General features: G+C 44.9%; 1 protein-coding gene across 1 annotated transcript in view; it reads left to right on the forward strand.

Annotated features, from left to right (window-relative positions):
* The window catches only part of ZMYND8 (zinc finger MYND-type containing 8), a 112,889-nt gene that overhangs the window by 40,535 nt on the left and 48,843 nt on the right, over nt 1–23,511 (forward strand). The window contains exons 5-11 of the mRNA XM_054723784.1: nt 6,934–7,077; nt 10,094–10,207; nt 13,615–13,707; nt 14,814–14,901; nt 17,727–17,782; nt 21,308–21,385; nt 22,333–22,448. Coding sequence (XP_054579759.1) covers nt 6,934–7,077; nt 10,094–10,207; nt 13,615–13,707; nt 14,814–14,901; nt 17,727–17,782; nt 21,308–21,385; nt 22,333–22,448 — 689 coding nt within the window. The remainder of the gene's footprint in view (nt 1–6,933; nt 7,078–10,093; nt 10,208–13,614; nt 13,708–14,813; nt 14,902–17,726; nt 17,783–21,307; nt 21,386–22,332; nt 22,449–23,511) is intronic.

A 23,511-nucleotide genomic window follows, 5' to 3' on the forward strand; every position in this document is an offset into this window, starting at 1 on the left:
GGAGCTGAGCACATCCTGCCCCTTTATTTATTATTTAAAAAATATTTTTATGTTTTTATTGATTTTAGAGAAGAAGGGAGAGGGAGAGATAGAAACATCAATGAGAGAAGATCATTGATCAGCCGCTTCCAGCATGCCCTCTAGTGGGGAACGAGACCTGGTCATGTGCCCTGACCGGGAATCAAACTGTGATCTCCTGGTTCACAGGTCGACATCCAACCTCTGAGCCACACCGGCTGGGCGATCCTGCCCCTTAGACGCAGGGCCTGTGTGCTCTGGTTTTCCGCACTCCCCACCCTCCCTTTCGTGTCATGCCCTGCCTGCTTCGCTCATTCCTTCTGCCTCTGGTTCTCTTAGGTGTTGGGGTTCTTCTTATTTTTGGTATAAAGGTTCTCTACCTCCTTCCTTTTCCCCCCCTTCACTCTAATTTCTTTTGTTGTTGTTAATCCTCACCCGAGGATATTTTTCCATTGATTTTTAGAGAGAGTGGAAGGGAGGGGAGAGACACAGAGAGAGAAACATTGATGTGAGACAGACACATCGATTGGTGGCTTCCTGCATGTGCCCCAACCAGGGCCTGGGATCGAACCCATGACCCTTCAGTCTGTGGGCTGACACTCTATCCACTGAGCCACACCTGCTAGGGCTTCACTCTAATTTCTCTTCTGTATTCTAGTGTTGTAAAAAGAAAGCCATTCTGGCCTTATAAACCTTCCCTCCACCCCTGTATTTTTCCATTTTTGGTAGCGACTTTTTATTAGCGGGTGGAGATGCAGGTTGTGTTTTTAAGTTGGAAGCCCATTTCACCCATTTTTCATATATTGGGGCTTCAATACTTTTAGGGGGGAATTTCAAGAAGAACTTTAAAAACATTTTTTTTGGGGAAAAGTATTCGAATGCTTAAAATTAATTTTTAATGCCTCTTGGTCCAGTGGTTTCACCCCTAAAAACATGTAGGTGCTTTTTCTTGGGACTGCTGGAGGGGATGCCCCAAAGCCTGGAGGGGTGCTCCTGGCATTTCGTGGAGCAGGTCAGGTTGCCAAGCACCCTGTCCCCAGATGACATGAGGCCTGGATTGCAAAATACCATCTTCCCTTTCATTCTTGGGTCATTTGAGTTTGAAGAGCCCTTTGGGAAGGTCCTCCCTCCCTCCCTCCCTCCCTCCCTCCCTCCCTCCCTCTCTCTCTCCCTCATCAAAGGATTTAAAAATAATTGTTAACAGACTTGTACAAAAAGGCCTTGGGTTTCTATTTGATCAGATACGGCAGAGAAATCCTGGGGCCCCTCCTCACGTACAGGGTGTATACATGTCATAAGTGGGTGGGCTAGGACTTACTTTGTTGGGCCCATGCATTGTCTTAAAAACTAGGAAGTTCCACAGAAGTCCTTTGCTGGGCATGGGCAGTGTATTAGCAGTTGTACCAGGTCAGGTGGCACCATGGTCCGTGCCTGCCTCGCTGCCTCAGCCCTGGAGCCGAGGGGAAGTGCTCCCCTAGGATGGGCATGAGCTATGCCCCTCCTGCTCTCTCTCCGCGTCCAGGCTGAATGCCAGGGCCATTCCTCACACTCCAAGACCAGGTCGTCCATCTTATTTTGCAAGGCCCATGCTTTTACCGGTATCCAGTGTGGGAGAACAAAAGCTGGAGAGAGGACTATTTTTATTTATTTATGTTACCTACATAGCCCCTGTAGGAATTTGAATTTGTGGATCCCCCTCCTCCCTACATGTACCCAATGCTTATACAACAGCCAGAGTATCTATTCTCTGGCTTAGGCAGACCAGGGGTTGCAAACTATACTTACTATAACTATAGTCGCAAACTATAGTCATTACAATATTCTGAGCCTGATTTTGTAAATAAAGTTTTATTGGCCCACAGCCACATTCATTCATTTACATATTGTAAAAAGTTTGTGGCTCCTGGTGTAGATGAAAGCATTGCAGAAATGAATGAACAAGCCTGTCTATCTTCTTGTTAAGCCTACCTGTGGGAGAAGCAGGGAAATCGGAACATTTGCTTACAGAGCCTGCAATTATCCTGTAATAACACAGGTTGCAACCTGTTTGCCTTACCAGCAGGCTGGTAACACACCTATCCTTGTGGGGGTGAACCTGAAACGATTGGCTTTTCCTGTTTTAAATGTTCCATATTGGTTATCAGATGATTTTGACGGAGCAGGAAACATTTACAAGCAGCAGATAAGGCAGGTATCTGATTGACAAGGAGATTACCAGGGAGCTAGGTCTGAGCAACAGCATCCCCGGTTCAGGAAAGAATGGAATCTCCTGAAAGATTGGAGCAGCCTGATGCCCAACTCCTGACGACCCTGCCAGGAACACCCGCGCCCCACTCTGGTGTGGGGCAAGGGCAAGGACATGGGGAAACCTAATGTCTGAAGTGGCAAACCCTTGGCTTCTGTGCTATCGAAAGGACTTGGGTTGCCCAGTTTGGGAGATCAGCGGCCATATTCGAATTTTCCTGTTAACTCACTGAAAGGAAGTCAGGCACTGAACTATGGCGTTCTGCTGTCTTGCAAAAGCCACAAAAGCATTCTCAGGTTAGAGATAGTTCTGCTTGCTTGATATAACAGGTTGTCTTTCTTTTTGTTTGTTAATCCTTACCAGAGGGTATTTTTCCATTGATTTTTAGAGAGAGTGTGGAAGGGAGGGGGAGAAACAGAGAGAGAGAGAAACATCGATGGGAGAGAGACACAGTGATTGGTTGCCTCCTGTACTTGGCCCTGCCTGGGATTGAACCTGCAACTTGATTGCCCTTGACCGGAATTGAACCTGGGACCCTTCGGTCCGAGGGCCGACGTTCTATCCACAGAGCCAAACCGGCTAGGGCCACAGTTTATCTTTCAATAGGACTTTCTCCTCCTCTTCTAAGCACCCGAAGAAACCCAAACAGATAGCAGACCTGCTACATTAGTGTCTCTCAGCTGAGGGCAGTTTGGCTCCCCAAGGCACATTAGCGACGTCTGGAGACATTTTGGGTCGTCACAATTTTGTGTATGGGGGATGCTATTGGATCTAGCCAGTGAGCTGCATTACAGCTGCATACAGTGAGCAGGACAGCCCCCGCCCCCACCCCTGCCCCCCCCACCCCCCCAAGAATTTTCTGGCCCCAATATCACTGGTGCGGAAGTTGAGAGCCTTTGCTCTAGATAAGGTTACCTTTCGTGCCCCCATCTATTATATTTCTCGTATCTTCCTAATGCCCAGATGTTTTCCCCTCCAGCTTTTTGCATTAAGCAGAAATTATTTTTGACCTACAGAGAATGTTCTGTTCTCTCAGGGGTCACTCAATCATCAGAATCTCTTCTGCGTCCATCATCCTCTTGTAGGGGGCACAGGGACAAGAGAAAGTTCAGATAAGTCTTTTTTTAAAAAATTTTATTTTCAATTACAGTTTACATTCAATATAATTTTGTGTTAGTTTCAGGTGTCCAGCGTAGGGGTTAGAAAAAGCGTATACTTTACACAGTGATCCCCCATATTTCAAGTATCCACCTGGCACCATACATTATCATTACAATATATTGACTGTATTTATTTCCTATGCTGTACTTTATATCCCTGTGACTATTTAAAAAAAAAAAGTTTTTATTGACTTTAGAGAGAAAGGAAGGGAGAAAGAAAGAGAGAAACATTGATCAGTTCCCTCCTGCATACACCCTGATCCTGACTGGGGACCAAACTCACAATCTGGGCATGTGTCCTGACTGGGAATCAAACCTGTGACCTTTTGGTGTACAGGACGACGCTCAACCAACTGAGCCACACCAGCCGGGGCCCTGTGACTGTTCTGTAACTACCAGTTTGTACTTCTGAATCCCTTCACCTTTTCCACCCAGTTCCCCCAGATAAGTCTCTTTAACCTGGTTTTCTCACCAAGGAAGACCCGTAGTGTCTACCCTGAGTACCCCTCTGGGTGGCTGTGAGGATAAAGTGAAGATGGTGTGTGTGACAGTATGTTGAAAAACATAACATGGGAAGAAGATCGTAGCATTGTTCCTCTCTGGAAACCAAGTAAATGGTCTATCTTAAATGTTGAAGTGAAACAGGGGAAAAAAAAAGAAAAAAAGAAAAAAAGAAACAGGGACATAACGGGGCTCAAGAGCCACGTGTTCCCTGGAGCCAGGTTTAGAGGACTGGCTTACCTGGGTCTCTGGGCTTGGTGCCATTTTCTTAAACGAGTAAGTCTACTTTCTGGGCTGCAAACTCCTGTTCGAGTTTCATTGGTCTTTGATGCACTCGGGCAAATGGATTCCTTAAGTCAGGTAGCAATTTTGGTGCCTAACCTGGGGCTCTTTTGCCTCTGGATTTGGCCATCCTGGCTTGGGGCTTGCCACCAGGCCGCTGCCTGGCAGCTGCCCAGACCCATTGTCTTGGAGATGGAGGCTAGATGGCAGTCCGTGGCCGGGCGCCCCCTGCCTATGGCACTTTTGTTTGCAGCATGAGAAACGAGGAATCGAAAAGGCCTAGGTTTAGAGTGTGCTCTGCTTTTGGAAATTGAAGATGTCTTATGCCCCAGGCCCATGAAAGTGGATCAGCGCTACCTGTCACACCATCATGAAACTAGACAGAAAAATGCCATGGTTGACATCAGGACCTGATTCAAGATCAACCAGTCGGTACAGCCCAGGACCCCAACTCCCTTAATCACCATGATTTTTATTTTCTGGTCAATGGGTTTTATTTTCCTTTTGGAGTAAACAGTAGCCATATAAGATTTATTAAGCCAGTAATGAAAACATGTTACTGGTTTGTCAATAGGCGCACACACCAAAAGCTCAGACGCCGACTCAAATACATACGGGAATTTAGGAAGCCAATTTAATCAGAGCAGTTAAAGATGGATTTTCTATCTTGTTGAACCTTTAACTTTTTCTCATTTCTCTAAATTTTTTATTCTTTTAAAAAGATTTAATCACCACAATTAATAATCTTCCCTGTATATATTCTGTCCCCGTGTGGGCCACTGGGGAGCCAGGTTTTAGAGCACTAGGCTTGGTGCCATTGGTTCTAGCCAGAAAGTCCGGCCGGTGTGGCTCAGTGGTTGAGTGTAGATCTGTGAATCAGGAGGTCATGGTTTGATTCCCGGACAGGGCACATGCCCGGGTTGTGGACTCAGTCCCAGGTGTGGGTTGTACAGGAGGTGGCCAATCAGTGATTCTCTCGCATCATTGATGTTTTTCTCTCTCCCTCTCTGAAATCAATAAAAATATTTTTAAAAAATAAGGAAAAAAGAAAAGTAATGTGAAGATATGAGGCATGAACAGACAAAACTGACACTACTCAGATAAGTTTTTTTGTTGTTAATCCTCACCGATGATATTTTCCCATTGATTGTTAGAGAGAGTTGAAGGGAGGGGGAGGGAGAGAGAGAGAAACATTGATGTGAAAGAGACACATTAATCGGTTGCATCCTGCACCCTGGATCAAACCTGCAACTTGGGTACGTGCCCTTGACTGGAAATTGAACCCGTGACCCTTTGGTGTGTGGGTCAACACTCTAACCACGGACACACTGGCCAGTGCCTCAGAGATAAGATTTTTTAATCAATAAAGTATTAGAACTGTTTATATCTGAGGACAATTAAAAAAGTCTAGCAGCATGTCTATGTACCACCAATAACTATTTAGAAAATATAATAGAAAAAGATGCCATTAACAGTACCAACAAACATTATGCAGTCTCTAACCAGTATATGAGATCTTTATGGAGGAAACTGTAATGTTTTAATGAAGAACAAGAAAAAAGCTTGTTATACAAGGAGGTTTATTCAATAGTTAGGTACTAGGGTTGTGACTAAGCTATGGTCCATGGAATTGAGGCTGAAAGTGGATTGAGTAGCCTTCTTAAGGTCACACAGCCGGTTACCCCAGGTCATTTTGATGTTTACCACCAGACTATCTGAGACTTCCAAAGCGGGATTTCTTACTGGTTTCCGATAGACATTTTCCTAACGAGTTTCATCTGAGGGATTTTATGTGTCTGGAGTGTGGCTTTGCTGGATGGATATGTTATATCATTAGGGAACTATTTCTCTTGGTGTTTTGGGATAAGATGGGGTCTGGCTCCTGTGAATTGGTTGCCCATCTCATCTTTCTGCCATTGTTGGTCCTAAGTAGGTGATGTAGCTCCTGGTCGATGGGGACCTACCATGTTTAAGAATCCGGGCTTTAGGAAACCTCTTGTTGGCTCATAGTATTAAATGCTTTCAGGTTAGACTTAAAAAATGGGTGATCATTCTTTGGTGACTCAAATCCAATTGATCTCTTCTCCAAAACCCTGATGTTGAAAGAATCCCAGGGCAAACTGACAACATTTTGTTGGCTTTGCACATTTAGACTTCCATATAATGGGCTCTTAACTACATCAACGATACTAGTAATGGTGGCACTGTGTTAAATGCATGCATTGTATTATCCCATTTAATCCCAACCACAATACCATGAAGTTAACTATTATTGTGCCCATTTTACAGATGAGAAAACTGAAGCTGAGAGGTTAAGAGACCTGTCCAGGGGCATGTAGCTGGTAGAGCTAAAATTTGAACTCGGGTGTGCCTGGGTTGTAGTCATTTTGCCATCCTGCTATAGGGCTGCCTATTAATTCTTAGACATTAGTTTTTCAATCTGTGTCCTCTTAAAATAGAAGCAAGAAAAGAATCTTAATATGTAACGATCTGTAAACTATGTATTGAGTAGCGTAATCCAGGATGGCTTTTTAATGAATGTATGAAATGCTGTAATTGTCTTTTGTTGTTTATTGATGTGTTTGTTAAAATTCCTTTTGAGAATGCACATTTGTTTTGAAACCAAACTTGTTTTTCTTGCCTACATTTCAGTCAGAACTAAGACATGGTCCGTTTTACTATATGAAGCAGCCACTCACCACAGACCCTGTTGATGTTGTACCGCAGGATGGACGAAATGATTTCTACTGCTGGGTTTGTCACCGGGAAGGCCAAGTCCTTTGCTGTGAGCTCTGTCCCCGGGTTTATCACGCTAAGTGTCTGAGACTGACATCGGAACCAGAGGGGGACTGGTTTTGTCCTGAATGTGAGGTCAGTTTCTGATGAATGAATGCATTCTCTGCCTGGTTTCTTCTCCTTTCTCTTTCTCCCGCATATTTTTAACTCTTCAAGCCATCAAGATAGAGGGAAAAGAGAAATTTCTTCTTGTTTCTTCTTTCTCTTTCTCCCTTATATTTTTAACTCTTCAAATCGTCAAGATATAGGGGAAAGAGAAATATCTTGCCTTCCACCTGCTCTCTCCTGGTCATCCATCTCCTTTTCGGACCAATATTGGCAGTGTGGCCTCTTGGAAAGACGTTATTTAGATTCTTCATGGATCTTTGGATCGCTTTGAGATCCTCAGCCTTCTCTTTTGTAATGAACATTTCAGAAGTTAACTTACGAATCCTCATATTTTGAAAAGATCTCATGCTATTTTCCCCTTTCTTGGATGTTGTCTCCTGCTCCATCATTGAATCGTCGGCCGTAGCCACGCTAGGCTGACCAATTTTGGTTGCACGTTCTGTGTGGTTGCCATCTGATGCTTCCGTTCTGGCAACAGCCGCTTCTTCTGTGCTTCTCGGGTGCTAGGGAATCCGCAGTACAGAAAAAGAGGCAAGAATCGCATTCTTTTCAGGAGGAAAGGGCAAAAACCAGGCTGAAGAAAGTTATAGACAGTGTGTTGGGAGAAGCGTGTTCTGGAGAAAATGAATTGACGATGTGGACTAGGGAGTGTGGAGGGCGCAGGGTGTTCCCATTTTAAGTGAAGAGGTCCAGGAAGCCTGACTAAGATTTGAGAAAGACTTGAAGAGGAGGAGTGAAGACCCTCTAGGCAGAGGGGCAGCAGGTTCAGGACCCCAGGCAGAGAGAAGCACACTGGCTCAGTGAAGGGAATTTGATATTTCATTTGTAGCAGAGTCCAAACACTCATTCACATAGTTGTGGTGGTTCCCACTCTTCTGAAGTGCCTTCTGTTCTTGGTGACTTCCAACTAGGATGCTTTTCCAAATGCTGAAAATAATGTCGTCTGTAAAATCATTTACTATGGAATGTCACGTGATCCAAAGGATCTGCTGGCATTCGATCTCAAACGAGGGAAGCTTTCTGTGTGTGAAATGGAAAGTTCTCCCAGATGTCATTTGTGGGGGAAAAAGCAAGCTCTGTATAGGATAGTGTCTGCGGTACCACTTTGTGTAGGAAAAGGAGGAAAATAAGAAATTAGACGTTCATCCAATAGTATGATGACATTTTAATGGCGTTCTGCCCCTGAAATTGCAAAGGACGGCCTGTGGATCTCTTTGGGTTACTCTAGAGCAGCGGTCGCCATCCGGTGGCCCGCGGACGGTCCACTGGTGGTCCGTGAGGTCCGAAAGGCTGGCGACCGCTGCTCTGGATGGAGAGATGCGCAGGGCACGTTTTGCTCAGCTACACCCTCTTGGTCAGAACCTCACCTCATTCTTCTGCATTTCGTGTGGGAACTGGAGCCCTCACCTATTTTCCTTTTGTCTTGACCAACCCTCCCTTCCTTCATCTTGCAAAAAAGATAGTGGCTCGGAGAGGATGTTTTTGCTGCCAATAATAGATCCTGATGAGAGGTGACAGAGAAGCAAGAGGGTTTTATTAGCATGTGTAGGAAAAACCCAGAGGCAGGGCCAGGCCAGCGTTTGTTCAGAGCCAGACTCTTTCCATTCCATCGTCGGGGCCATGTGTCCCTGCATGGCCCCACGATGGCTGCTGGGGATTTTAGGACAGTGGCCAACAAAAAACCCCTAAAAGGAGGGTCCCTCTTCACATCCCTTTTTATCAGGCAGACTTGCTCTGCAGTTCATTGGTCAGGATTGGATCACCAGTCCTTACGCACAAAAGGCTTGAAAAATGCACGTCTGGCACTTTCGGTCTATGTCGTGGGCACTACACCAGCCAGGAGGGAAGGGCAGGGGTTGGGGGTGTGGGGCAGAGGAGGGAATGACAGTTGAGCACGCAACCCGAGTGTTCGCCACGGATCGGTTACCTGGACACGGACAGGAATGCAAACAAACAGGAGCGCTCTGTCTAAGATTTCAGGCCCCCGTTTTCTTGCGGGGTGACTTGGTGGGGCAGGCAGCCGAGGAGACAAGCTCTTTCAGGCTCTGGTCGCCAAGCAGTTAGATCCTTGCGTCGTGTTCTGTTTTCGGCTTCAGAGCCACTTTGTGTTGCCCTTTTTCCTCGACAACCGGGCACGTCTGAAAGTTCCTTTTGGAGGCTCCAGAGATAGGAAGAAGGGACATGAAATCCAAACTAATTGGAGAAAACTTTCTCCGCTCTCTCGACACAGATGGTTCAAGCGTGTTCCCTGCCATCACCAGCCTTCGCTGGTTTTGTTGTCTTTGCTGCAGAAGGATGCGGAAGCTCCGAGATGTAGCACCACCAGATTGACATAGCAGAATCCCCGAAAAGTCAGGCCTTTCTTCGGGTCTCTTCTTGGATGGGAGTGTCCCTTACAAAGGGGCACGTGTTGCCCAGTGACACGTTAGGCTGTGCTTCCTGTGTAGTTTGCCAGAGTGTCCTGAGTGAGTTCACATCAGTTGTGACAGAGAACGAAGTCATTTATTATTCGCCACCATCCCTTGCATTCATTCTTTCTATCAGTGATGTCGCTGAGTGAATGGCTTGTCAGTTTTCTGAAAGATAGCCCAGAACCTGAAGAACATCAGGATAAGTGGTTGATTCATTGTATGAGGAGACCACCCTGAAGGCATCAGTGGCCTTTTCTCTTATCCCGTTCTTGGGACTCAAGATTGTAATGATGGAGATTTTCAGGTCCCTGCCCTTCCTCAGATTCTGTCATCTTCATGAGCACAGAGCACTTGTAATAAGGTAGCCAGTGGATTTGGGTGCTTCTGACCTTTATCCACATTGATCCAGTAAACTCCAAGTGGATTGGAGTCCTTGTCAAGTGCAACAACTGATCTCACTTGGAAATTATTTCTTCTCTGTGTGAGCTAACTGGAAAGCTAGGAGGAAAAGGAAATCAGGCTGTGGATAGTAACTTTTCCCTAACTGGCCCTCTGTGTGGTTTGACTTGTAGAAGATTACAGTAGCAGAATGCATCGAGACCCAGAGCAAAGCTATGACAATGCTCACCATCGAACAGTTGTCCTACCTGCTCAAGTTTGCCATTCAGAAAATGAAACAGCCAGGGGTAAGAAGAAAATTCCTCTTGGAATAAGTGTAAATGGAAGTAGTGACTTTTGTGCTGTTAACCTGTTTTTTTAAAAAAATCTATCTTTAAAAAAAATTAATATATATATATTTTTTTATTGATTTTTTATTTTTATTTTTATTTTTTTTTTTACAGAGAGGAAGGGAGAGGGATAGAGAGTTAGAAACATCGATGAGAGAGAAACATCGATCAGCTGCCTCCTGCACACCCCCCACTGGGGATGTGCCCGCAACCAAGGTACATGCCCTTGATTGGAATTGAACCTGGGACCCTTCAGTCCACAGGCTGACGCTCTATCCACTGAGCCAAACCGGTCAGGGCTAATATTATTGATTTCAGAGAGGAAGGGAGAGGGAGAGAGAGAAACGTCAATGATGAGAGAGAATCATTGACTGGCTGCCTCCTGCATGTCCCCCACTGGGGATTGAGCCTGCAACCCAGGCATGTGGCCTGACCGGAAATTGAACCAATTGAACTGTGACCTCCTGGTTCATAGGTTGTAGCCCAACCTCTGAGCCATGCCAGTTGGGCTGTTCTGTTAAACTCTTATTCCATAATAGCTTTAGCTATGCGTGCTCTTTAGGCCTTCTTTTGTGCCTGAATTCAAACATCTGTAAATGAAACGTAAGTTATGACAGCATTTAGTTCTCTATAATGAGCACTCTCTGTCCTCAAGGACTTTAGTTGGGAAATGACATAATAGTAGAGAAACTTGATGGGGATTTAAAATTCTGATTGGTTATGTGGTGTAAACTCCCTCACACCCCATCGAGTAAGGGGAATTTGACTCCTTCCCATGTGAGTTAGTAAACTTCCATTGCAATGAGAGACCTGATTACAACCAGTTAACTTATAATCAAGGTCTGATGATGAAACCTTCAAGTAAAATTCAACCAGTGCGGTTTTCCATGAAGGATGAGAATTTGGTTAGTTCCTTCAGTGTTGAAATAGGATTTGGTGTACAGCCCCTTCCCCTTAAGGAAAATTTATTTATTTATTATTATTATTTTTTAAAAATATATTTTATTGATTTTTTACAGAGAGGAAGGGAGAGGGATAGAGAGTTAGAAACATCGATGAGAGAGAAACATCGATCAGCTGCCTCCTGCACACCTCCCACTGGGGATGTGCCCGCAACCAAGGTACATGCCCTTGACCGGAATCGAACCTGGGACCCTTAAGTCCACAGGCCGACACTCTATCCACTGAGCCAAACCGGTTAGGGCAAGGAAAATTTTTTATTGACTTGAGAGAGAGACAGAGAGAGAGATACCAATTTTTTCTTCCACTTATTGATGCATTAATTGGTTGGTCCTAACTGGGGATCGAACTTGCAACCTTGGCGTATTGGGATGGCGCTCTAACTAACTGAGCAACCCGGCCGGGCGAAGAGAATCTGTGTGGAAGCAGGGCTGCCACATTCAGCGGGCAGATTGTGCACTTCACGTGGTTTCCCTCCTGAGTGCTGTTTACAAAAAGAAGGTTTTAGTTTTCTTGTGACCGTTTTCAGGAAGATGGCAGTAAAATACCTTCTAAAAATAACCCATGTGTTATGCCATTATAATCAACATATTATGACTTTTTTTCCTACAGAAACTTGAGGATAGAGTTCTCTTTCTCATTTGCACTAGTAGCGAACCTTTGTGACTCTTTGGAGTTTGCTTTCTAAGTCCAATAAATCTATAGAAACGTAGAATCTCAGGGTATTTAGTAACCACTGTGGTTTAATTTCTTTAAAAAAGTAAGCTTTCGCTTTGAGATTTCACATAGTGAAATTTGATATTATGATGAAAAAGATTAAGAGTGTGCCATTTAAGTTTTGCTAAAGTGTAATCTATTTTTCTCTTTATTAAAACGTCCATCACTGGGAGCAAAAGTGAGTCCCCTCCGTCTGGTTAAAAAGACAGATGTTTTTAAAACTGTGGAGTTTCCTATTTTGAGTGACAAGGAATTACTTGCTGTTTTTCATAGGCTGAATTATATCTGCTGAGGACTGTTTACAAAAAGAATAATCATGTAGACTTGTCAACACTGTAGAATTATAAACCACAAAGGAAAATTGGAGAGGGCGTTAATTTCTCACATAAGTTGTTTGATATAAAACCAATCAGTGCAGAAAGTTGCTGATTTTTGTGGCAGCATCTTTAAAAAAATATTTTTATTGCTTTCAGAGAGGAAGGGAGAGATAGAAACATCAATGATGATAGAGAATCATTGATCTGCTGCCTCCTGCACGCCCCCTACTGGGGGTCGAGCCTACAACCCGGGCATGTGCCCTTGACTGGAATCGAACCTAGGACCCTCAGTCCACAGGCTGCCGCTCTACCAACTGAGCCAAACTGGCTAGGACTGTAGTAGCATCCTTTAAACTTACAATGGCCACTCATTCATTCTGAATAAAAGGGCTCAGTTGACTGCAAATGGTAACCCACTCAGATCCCTTGCTTGAGTATGTTTTGGTATTTATAACTAAAGTAGAGGCCAATGCAAAAAATTCATGCAAGAGTAGGCCTTCCTTCCCCCTGGCTTCTGGCACCGGCTTCCCTCTGGCACCCGGGACCCGGGATTCCTTCTGGAATGTCGTCCGGAAGGACGTCGGTCTAATTAGCATATTATGCTTTTGTTATTATAGATCTTTTAATTTTTTTTATTGATAAGTAAATACCACCCCTCAACAAATCAGGCTTACATTTTTAGCTGATTCACGTAGGGCTTAAGAAAATGGATCAAGATGAGAAACTTACACAGTTCCTGTGTTGGAGTAACAGCTTTTTAAAGGAGACGCAAAACCTCGCTGTTTAAATTTTTCTCCCATGTGCAAAATACCTGCTGGCACTTTGGGAGCTTTATTTGGAGTGTCATTTCTAGGTGTAGCCATATTTCGTCCTCAGTCAGTTTTGATTATGGGTATGTGCAGTGTATAGGTAAACTTCGTTCAAAGTTCAGGTCTAAAGGAACTGATTGATAGTTGTTCTTACCAATATTAATACAGGGTGGGGCAAAAGTAGGTTTACAGTTGTGAGTACGTGAAACACAGACTTCATTCTCGTATTATTATTATTTACTGTTATTTTCCATGGGAACAACTGTGAACCTACTTTTGCCCCTCCACGTGTAAGAAGAACAGGACCTGTTATTTGCATAAATCTTGAAAAGGGAGCCAATGAACCCAGAACACAGCTGGGTCCATGATTATTGATAAAAAGGCAGAATAAGAAGGGGAACCGATTTGGACCGCTCCTCAGGATCATTCTTTGTGAAAACTTGAGAAGCCTGTTGTCTGAAAAGTTGTTTCCAGTGTAAAGTGCTTTGCTGGCATTAATGCTTGGTCTTCCCCAGCAATAATGGCTTTGTGTCTGTGTATGTGCACATCTTTTCCTTTATAGACAGATGCATTCCAGAAGCCTGTTCCGTTGGAACAGCATCCCGACTACGCAGAATACATCTTCCACCCCATGGACCTTTGTACATTGGAAAAGGTTGGCCTCCATCAGAGAACCTCACCGTTGTACCCCCACGGTTGTCGAGATGACTAAGGATCCGCCCTCATTTTTCGTACCCCACCTCAAGATGGTTTCTCTACATTTCCTCCGTGAATTTTTATTGGGATGGAAGAACTTTTATTCCCTAACTTCTTCTGTAACATTTTTGCAAGGATTGCAATGGAGTGTTGCAGTCCACGGATAAGCTTCAAATATTACTTCTGCTTGTGATTCTTCACCTGAAAAAGTCATAGCTTCTAAGAATTAGCGATTTGATGGATTTCAGCCTCACCTCTTCTCTCCCTTGCGGAGGTGCTAATGAGAGCAGCAGGAGGGCAGAAGAGAAAATTAAGTGTCTGGGAAACCTTCACATTAGCAGTGCATTTATGGCTTCATAGAACTTGACTTATTTTACCGATAAGGGTATTTCTTTAATGCCTGGAGGTGTTTTAAAAATTCACGCTAAATCTCCATGCTGAAAATGATACTTGTAAACTGATAGATTGTGCACAACATCCTGTGTAGATTTTCAAATTGTTGACACCAAAATCTGGGTCAAGAAAGCATGGATGAGGGGAAATCGTGTGTGCACGGATGATCCCCAAACAGTTAATCCAACCTGCTTTTGGAAAATTGCACATATCCTCATGGTATTCCAAAAAGCAGGCATTCTAAAAAGGCAGGGTTGGGATTACAGCTTCATAAATTAATAGCTTTGGAACTCTGCATACGTTCCTTAACATTCCCATACCTCGGTCCACCTGTCTGTAAAATGGGGATGATACTGACTGCTTCATTGAGTTCCCAATCATGAGGCTTATGGGAGACTATTACCAATAATAATAAATACATAAATATATGTTATGTCCTCTTCCATTGGAATAAACTGCTGTAAAATGAGCAAATTCAGGTTAGTGTGATAAATTCAGTGGATGCAATTTTATGGAGTTATAGATCGCCACTATAATAGCATCTTGGGAAATGAGTAAAAGCATTAATTAATTTGGCACATGACTGCTAAGAAAATTATGTGGGGGCGCAGGTGCTACTGGCCGTGGCTGGTGTAGACTCGGTGGTGATTATGCTCTGGCTTGTCTCTCCAGAACGCGAAGAAGAAAATGTATGGCTGCACAGAAGCCTTCCTGGCTGACGCCAAGTGGATTTTGCACAACTGCATCATTTATAATGGGGGTGAGTGCGTAGATGATGCCTATGAAAGAGAGTGTGCTGTGTGTGTTGCCCATTCTTCCACTCTTCATAAAAAATCAGGCTCTTTTCTCATGCCTGAGGGCTAATACCTTCGAATACTTGGGTAGGGATTGCTGATATTTGTGAATAGGGGCCGGTGACTATGTGTATTTTATGTATGAGTTGACATCCAGACTGGCTGTGTGATGCTGCTGCCTGTCCTTTTGAAAAACTTCATTGTCATGGAGGAATAATCACATAAGATAACAGGTACAGATTTTATTGTGTACATTCTATATATTTGACATAGGTGTAACCACAACCCCAAATAAGATCTAGAATTTTTTCATCATCCTATTATATTCCCTCTTTCCCCTTTCCAGTAAATCTCGCCTCTTCTGTTCTCTGTCACTGTAGATTAGTTTTGCATATTGTAGAATTTCATGTAAATGGAGTCAGAGATTGCATTGCACTCTTTTGTGTCTGGCTACATGAATGCAGCATAAGATTTTTGGGATTCATTTATGTTGTGTGTGTCAGTGGTTCATTTCTTTTTATTGCTGTGTTTGTTAGTTTGTTTTATCAACATAGAATTTATTTATTCATTCACCCTGTTGTTGATGGGTATTTGTGTTATTTTCAGCTTTTGGTTGCTGTGAACAAAGTTGCTGTGAGCATTCTTGTACATGTCTTTGTGTGGAATATACGTTTTCATTTCTCTTGGGTAAAAACCCAGAAGTGGTATTGCTAGATCACTGAATAGTTTTGTATTTCAGTTTATAAGCGTTTTTGCCAAACTATTTTTGCAAAGTGGTGTGTGTCATTTTGCACTCTCTCTAATCGTGTATATGAGCCTTAGTTGCTTCATATTCTTGTCAACACTTGGTATTGTTAGTCAGTCTTTTTAATTTTAGCCATTCTTGAAGGTATGAAGTATTATGTCATGGTGGTTTTAATTTGTCTTCCCGTAAGGACTAATGGTATTGAGGTTCTTTTTGTGTGCTTTTAAGTCATTTGTATATCTTTTAGTAAACGACCTTTTAAAATCTTTTGCTCCTTTAAAAAATTGGATTTTTGTGTTTTATTGTTGAGTTGTAGGAGAGCTTTATATTCTGAATAAAGTTTTGTCAGTTGTGTTGTCGTGGATTTAGAGGATTGAGCCTTCTCGACAGAAAAATCTCTTGGCATCTTTCTCATTGCCTCAACTTCTCTCCCACAATCCTCTCTGTTTACCTCTGGCCAGCAGATCTCTCAGTGTCCTGCCCGATCCTGTTTCTCTTGTCCCCAGGCCTTGTCCCGTGTTGGAACAGGCGTTACCTCTTTTTCTTGATGGCTGTTTCTTACTCTTCAGCCTCAGCCTCTCAGTCCTCTGAAGAGTTTTCCCTGGTGAACTAGACCTTATCCTGTGTTATTGTTAAGGGCTGCCACCGCACCTGCCCTTCCCTGCGGCAGCATTTCTTACCTTTCTGGACGGTACTGTTTTTATTTGTTTTGAGTTGCTTACCAGGATGTAAGCTCTTTAAGGGCAGGCACCACGTCTTGTTCCCTGCATGCCTTTGGGTTTTAGCATAGACTTTTCGGTAACGTGTAAGAAAAGACACACGAATGGTAGATGTTTACTTACAGCCCATGTTTTGCTCAGTAGCAGGTTGGGGTGCAGGGAGGGAGGAGAGTCACTAGGCATTGAGAATTTAGATAAAGATTATAATAAACTCAAACGTATAAACAAGTGAATGAGGACTGGTGAGCGAAACACATCAGCACAGCCAGGGTAGGCACTGACTGTGGCGAGAGCAGGACACTGGGGCTGCCTGCCTCTTCTGGTGGGGTTCCTGCCTGGTCTGGCGGGGTTGCCACTGGACACTCCATGGTTTGTTGGACAGAGTTATCAGATCCCCTGAGTTTCCAAGGCAAGCCAGAAATCTAGGTGCTTATGTGTGTGTGAAATCTTTTTGCCAGCAAACATACAATTTCTGAAAATAAAGTAACATTTGAAGAAAACATGGGTTTCTGACCATCTTGTCCTCTGGTTTAGTGCAGAGGTAAGGGACTTAGAGTTCTAGGGCCAGATCTTTAACTCACCAGCTAAGGGAGCTAGTGATGACTCCTGAGCCTTGGCTAACTCAGTAATGAAATGGGAATATTCATATCTACTCTCTATATTATGGCTTCTTGAGGGGTTAACAACAAAATGTATTTTCAGGCACTGGGTACACCAGAACTACGTAATTCAGTAGTTCTTTCCCCCTGTACTCTTTTTGGGTTGGAGTCTGGGACAGTGGGTAGAGGAGGACTCCTTTCCACTAACTTTAAAATGTAAAAAAGCATCTACTTTTTACAAATAATTTTTATTGGTTTTAGAGAGGAAGGGAGAGGGAGAGAGAGATAGAAACATCAGTGATGAGAGAGAATCATTGATTGGCTGCCTCCTGCATGCCCCACACTGGGGATTGAGCCCACAACCCAGGCACATGCCCTGATCGGGAATTGAACCGTGTCCTCCTGGTTCGTAGGTCCATACTCAGCCACTGAGCCATGCCAGCCTGGCTGTAAAAGCATCTTTAAATATGAATCCATGACTTGTAGGGAAACGCCACAAATTGCTCATTTTCAGAAAAGCTGACATCAAGGCACAGAGACTGGCTGACAGTTATGGGAGACTACACACAATTTGACCGGCATTAGAAGCCAGAACCTCCTGGTTTTTAGCCTTTAAAAGTTTCATCGTGGGAGAAAGCAAGTTAAAAGGTTGTTAGTGGAAATAAAATCCCAGGGCTGGGCATAAACATGATTCCATTTGAATTAATCCAATTTTCTTATTCCCTTAGGAAATCACAAATTGACGCAAATAGCGAAAATAGTCATCAAAATCTGTGAGCATGAGGTATGTGTTTCCCGCTGTTGTGTTTTAAACGTGTCCAGAGTGAGGATAGGGTGGCTGAGGTTTCCATGTGCAGGCTCTCCCCGTGGGTAGCCAGAGTGGTTTTAGAATTAGTTTAGGCACAGACGGCTCCCTCTCTCTCTCTTTTTTTATTTTTATTTTTTAATATATTTTACTGATTTTTTACAGAGAGGAAGGGAGAGAGATAGAGAGCTAGAAACATCAATGAGAGAGAAACATCGACCAGCTGCCTCCTGCACCCCCCACCCCCCCCCCCCCCCACCGGGGATGTGCCTGCAACCAATGTACATGCCCTTGACCGGAATCGAACCTGGGACCTTTCAGTCCACAGACCGACGCTCTATCCACCGAGCCAAAACGGTTTCGGCGGCTCCCTCTCTCTTTAAGGAAAAGTAAAAGCAACTAGCAGGGGACCCCCAGTATGTTGTAGAGCACCCTCACCTTAGCCATGATCTAAAGGAGATGGAAGTGACCGTTCTTTAGCTTTGAGTCCTGGTCCAGCCCCCGACATGCTTTCTTGGTTGCATAGAGAGCGTTCATAACTCCTTCACCCACCGTCTGTGGCACTGAGTCGGGTCCTTTCAGTCTTCCTGCAGAAGGTGTTTGACGTTATTTGGAGGAAAGGTGCTGGCTCTCCCACAGAGCAGCCCCGGGGTCCTGGCGAGTCCGTTCCTCTCGCAAATACCAATAGGCTCGATGGTGTGGATGACCAACCTCCTGGGCTGTGCGCCCTGAGGTTGTGGGACAGGCTGGCGGCAGAAACGGTTCCTTTATTAGATCCCCATCGTAAGCGTGAAAAACGGCGACGTAATGGCCGCCACCCTGTCCGTGTACATCCATCCATCCATCCATTCATTCATTCGGACAAAATTTGAATACCGCAGGACACGTTCTTGTCTACATGTTCACATAGAAAGAATTTTATCATCTACATTTTTCACGTAGTTTGAATGTTTTCTCAGGTAATTGAACACACAGGAAGAACAGAATTTTTCATGGCTGTTCTGATGATTTCCTTAGTATAATTGCTAGAAATGTACCTACCAGGTCCAAGGCAGTAATTTAGGGTGATATTTCCGGATTGTCTTTTGGAAAAGCTGTAGCAACTTATACAACAACCTGGAACGGGTGAGCGTTGGTCGTGTCTCTGTGCTCTTTCTAATCCTGGAAGTTCTAATGAGGAAAAACACACTTACATAAGCTTGCCCTCAATGCGATCAGTAAGCACAGAGGCACCGAACTGTGGCTTTGGTTTGCATTTCTCTGATGAGAAGTGATCATGGACTGTTTTTGATACTGTTAATTGGTGAGTAGGAGATTTGTGTGGGTGAACTTTTCAGTTGTTTCCTTGGATAAGGAGAGCGAAGGCCTTTAATTGGTGGGGTGCCCCCAGGTGGAATTTATTGAACCCGGATACTCTCTGCCTTTATTTTTTTTTAATTGATTTCAGGGAGGAAGGGAGAGGGAGAGAGATATAGAAATATCAATGATGAGAGAGAGTCATCGATCGGCTGCCTCCCGCACACCCCCTACTAGGGATCGAACCCGCAACCCCTGGCATATGCCCTTGACTGGAATCGAACCCTGAACCCTCCAGTCCGCAGGCTAACGCTCTATTCACTGAGCCAAATCAGCTAGGGCCTGTTTGACATTTTTAGGCAAATTTTTAAATCTTCACCTAAGGATATTTTTCATTGATTCTAGAGAGAAAGGAAGGGAGAGGGAGAGAGAGAGAAACATTGATCGGTTGCCTCCTGTACATGCCCTGACTGGGGTTTGAACCTGCAACCTAGGTATATGCCCTGACTGGGAATCGAACCTGAAACCTTTTGGTGTATGGGACGATGCTCCAACCAACTGAGCCACCTGGCCAGGGCGCTGTCTGGCATTTTTTAATCTACCTGTTGGCGGTACACTGTTGCTTAGTGGGCTCCAAGGCCAGGGCTGTCCTGGACATGGTGTTATCACTGTTCTACCCAGTACCATTAGAATAGAAGTAGACTGGGTAGAAAGGTATTATACCCTGGCATTCATTTTTCAGTTATAATCACAAATTATAATTATGAGATTAATAATTAATTCTTAACTGAGCACCTGCCATGTATTGGGCACCTTGCAGGATGGAGGGAAAGAAAAGTCTCATGGTGATAGGAAGATGTAGCAACTAACAGGGCAGTGGTGAAGTGCATGGGTTTTGGATCCCGACTGCCTGGGTTCAAGGATGCCTGGGTTCAGCTCCTGGCCCCGCCCCTTGGCTGCAGTGAGACCTTGGCTGTGTTACTTCGTTTCTTGGGTCCTCATGTTTTCCCTCTGAAACCGTGGAGTCTGAATTCAGATCCATTACGGGAGCTTCCAGGGCCCTTGGTTCTAAGACATGATGATATTTTAGGAAAATGCACTTCTCAAGAGGGAGAAGGAGCCCTGGCCAGTGTTGCTCAATGTTGGGAACACTGACCTGCAAACTGAATGGTCATGGGTTCGATTTCTGGTCAAGGGCACGCACCTGGGTTGCAGGTTCGATCCCCAGCCATGGTCGGGGCTCTGGGCGTGTGTGGGAAGCAACCACTTGATGTAATTCATGTGTCTCTCTCACATCAGTCTCCTTCCCACCCTCCCTCCCTTCTTGTTCTCTACTCTCTAGAAAAATCAATGGGAAACATAAAATTTCAAAGAAAAAGAGGGATAGGACGTAATATTATTTTCAGATTGTCAGTAAAATAGGGCAACATGGAATTAAGTAATCGTCTGGATCAGTGGTCGGCAAACTGCGGCTCGCGAGCCTGCGGCTCTGTTGACTAACGAGTTTGCCGACCACTGCTAGACTAAATGTTGCCGTGTAGTTGGAAGCTGTGAGGATTAGGCAGTTGTGGCATATTGTGTGCAAAGAGGTAAAGGGTAGTATATGACAGTGGTCGGCAAACTCATTAGTCAACAGAGCGGCAAACCGTGGCTCGCGAGCCACCGAGCCGCAGTTTGCCGACCACTGGTCTGGATGGTGTGAGTAGAGATGCATAGAAACTGAGCATGGCAAGTGGAGGCAGGTGGGCCGAGGCCAGATCACACCTGGTCTTGAAGGAACTGATCAGGTGTTTAGATTGCATTGTTAGTTTCTCAGTTTTGGCAGTGCTGACATTTGAGGCGGAAGGTTTCTTGGTTGTGGGGACTGTCCTGTACCTCTTAGATCCCCTTGCAAACCACGCCTCCCTCCCCCCCCCTTGCCCCCAAAGTCCCTGGTAAAGAACCACTGGTAGGAGATCCAATTTCTGTTTGCAGAGGGTGGCTCTGGCTGCTGTGACTCTATGTGCGGAGTGAGTGGGAGCTGGTAGATGCTCCAGGAGAGGTGATGGCGGCGTGGGCCGGTTGGAAGTGTTGGGGTTGGTGAGAGATAGTCCCTGCTGTGTGACTTTGTTTAGCTAACGTTAGTTGCCAATATCATCTTGCCTTTCCCGAGGGCCTAGAAGCCCAGGCCCCTGGGATGCCACCTTCTAACCTATTTCTGCTTTACAGATGAATGAAATCGAAGTGTGTCCGGAGTGTTACTTAGCTGCTTGCCAAAAACGCGACAACTGGTTTTGTGAGCCTTGTGTAAGTTGGATTTCCTTCCCTTCGTTTTCTGAACTCTGTGCCTGGATGACTACCCACGACAGCGTTCACAGGTGGCTTGTGCGACCAGACTTTGGGTGACGTTTTTAAATAATGTTTTTACTGGTGAAGTTATGGCAGAGGGAAGGCAGCACAGGTAGGAGAAAACTCTTCGGCGGCTCATCGAGAGAGCGGTGGCTCGCCAGCGTGGTGCAGATAGTGACACAAGTGTTAATTGAGTGTGTCATTCACAAATCTATTTTAAGAGTCTTGGAAATACCTCCTTGGATTAAGTCCATGGTCTCTCCAAATATGGTGGTGGGGGGGGTCGGGAGAAAAATCACCCTTGTTTCCCTGTGGTTCTGCATTTACCAATCTGGCGTTCTGTGTAGAGAAATGCAGTTTTGGAGTGGGCTGGTGGCGGTGGAGGATGTTGGGGGCGAGACTGGGCAAGTAAAGGGAATAATGAAAACACAATTTATGTCTCCCCCTGCCCTTGGAGATGAACACCTGAATCGTTAAGGGTTTGAGGAGCCCTCCGTAAAGAACAAAAGGGGCTAATCCTGCCCCTTATTAACATGCTAGATACAACGCACGTTTAGTCCTCCACCTTCCCAGAGCCTCTAAGTGCTACTGCCTCTGAGTTGCACAGAAAGGTGGGATCTTGCTCAGGGCCACCCAGGTAATCACGACACCAGCCAGTTTTCAAGCCCCGTTTTGTCAGCGCTCAGTTCTTGGTTTCACCATTTACCCCCGTTCCCATCTTCGCCCAGGCCTACTGGCCACACGCCGCCTCGGGGACACCACCTGGGAGACTGTTCGGAACGATTCTCTTTGAGTTTGTGGCCTCCATCACCGCTGCTTCACTCTGTCCCCACACACCACGCTTTATGTATGTCTCTTGCTGTCAAAATACATTCAGACTCTGGATTTTGTTTTTCTTCTCCTAGAGCAATCCACATCCTTTGGTCTGGGCAAAACTGAAGGGCTTCCCGTTCTGGCCTGCCAAAGCTCTGAGGGATAAGGATGGGCAGGTGGATGCCCGGTTCTTTGGACAACACGACAGGTGGGAGTTAAAATCGGGCTGCCAACGTGTAGCTCTCACTGAACCCTCGACACGGTCAGTGGGTACGAGGAGGCGCGGACGGTATGGCTCTCGTTTTGTTCATTGTCAGCGACACCCACCGGTGATCTCGTGGTTTAAAAATACTGTCCTGTGCTGTGTTGGCCTGGAAATAACGCGTGGGCTTCAGCTTTTTCAGGTACATTAGAAGAGAATCTTGCTTTCGTGCTTTTGTTGATGTGATGGAAACCAGCACCAGAATAAGGTTCCATGGTTATTTCAAATGCTGCTGTGTTCTTTTTCTTTTTTCTTTTTTCCTGGGGTAAATCAAACCCGTTGTGCAAATTGGTTTTCAAAATAATGCTCTCCGCGATCAGAAGCATTTTCCCAGGTGACTGGTAAATGGATCTCCTATCGCTCCCCTCCCCCCCCCACCTGGCCCCGCTTCCCTTTTCTCTGAAGCTAAATGAGAAATTATAAGGGGTGACTGTTTTGGCAGGTGTGAGCCCTCCCTCCCAGGCTCTCTGCCTCCCCCTCGCCCACTGCGAAGGGAGTTATTCCAGTGATTAGCGGTTCCCTTTAGAGCACAGCCCCCTGCGCGCTGGAGAACCACAAGGTAGACTGAGGTGAGCAGCAGTTCATATCTTAGCTCTGTGTTAGCGAGTTAAGTTATGATTAAATAAGGCGAAAGCCCTTTGGAAGCCCCACCGAGCCGTTTGACAAAAGTGTGGGAGTGTGTAGGGGAGAATATGTAAAAGACATAGTGCTGAATACTACACACAGCCGCAGAATGTACAGACGTGCAGTTTATGCCTTCATACAACACCGGGATCTGCAGTACCCCGCTCTCTGTTAAGTTTTGCTTATCATCTTGCAAGTCAAAGAAAAGAGTCCATTCCAACGTAACCTACAACGTCATTTACTAGGAACCCAGGCCGTCCAGTGTCAGGAGGCGAAATGGAAGTTAGCCGAGATGATCATGGGTTTGATAGGAGGTATTACCTTTTATTTGATTTTGACCGTTTTTGTTAGAACGCTCCTAAAAATTCATTTGTTTGTTCACTCA

Source organism: Eptesicus fuscus, chromosome 12, assembly GCF_027574615.1.
Source record: "Eptesicus fuscus isolate TK198812 chromosome 12, DD_ASM_mEF_20220401, whole genome shotgun sequence".
In the NCBI taxonomy this organism is placed as follows: domain Eukaryota; kingdom Metazoa; phylum Chordata; class Mammalia; order Chiroptera; family Vespertilionidae; genus Eptesicus; species Eptesicus fuscus.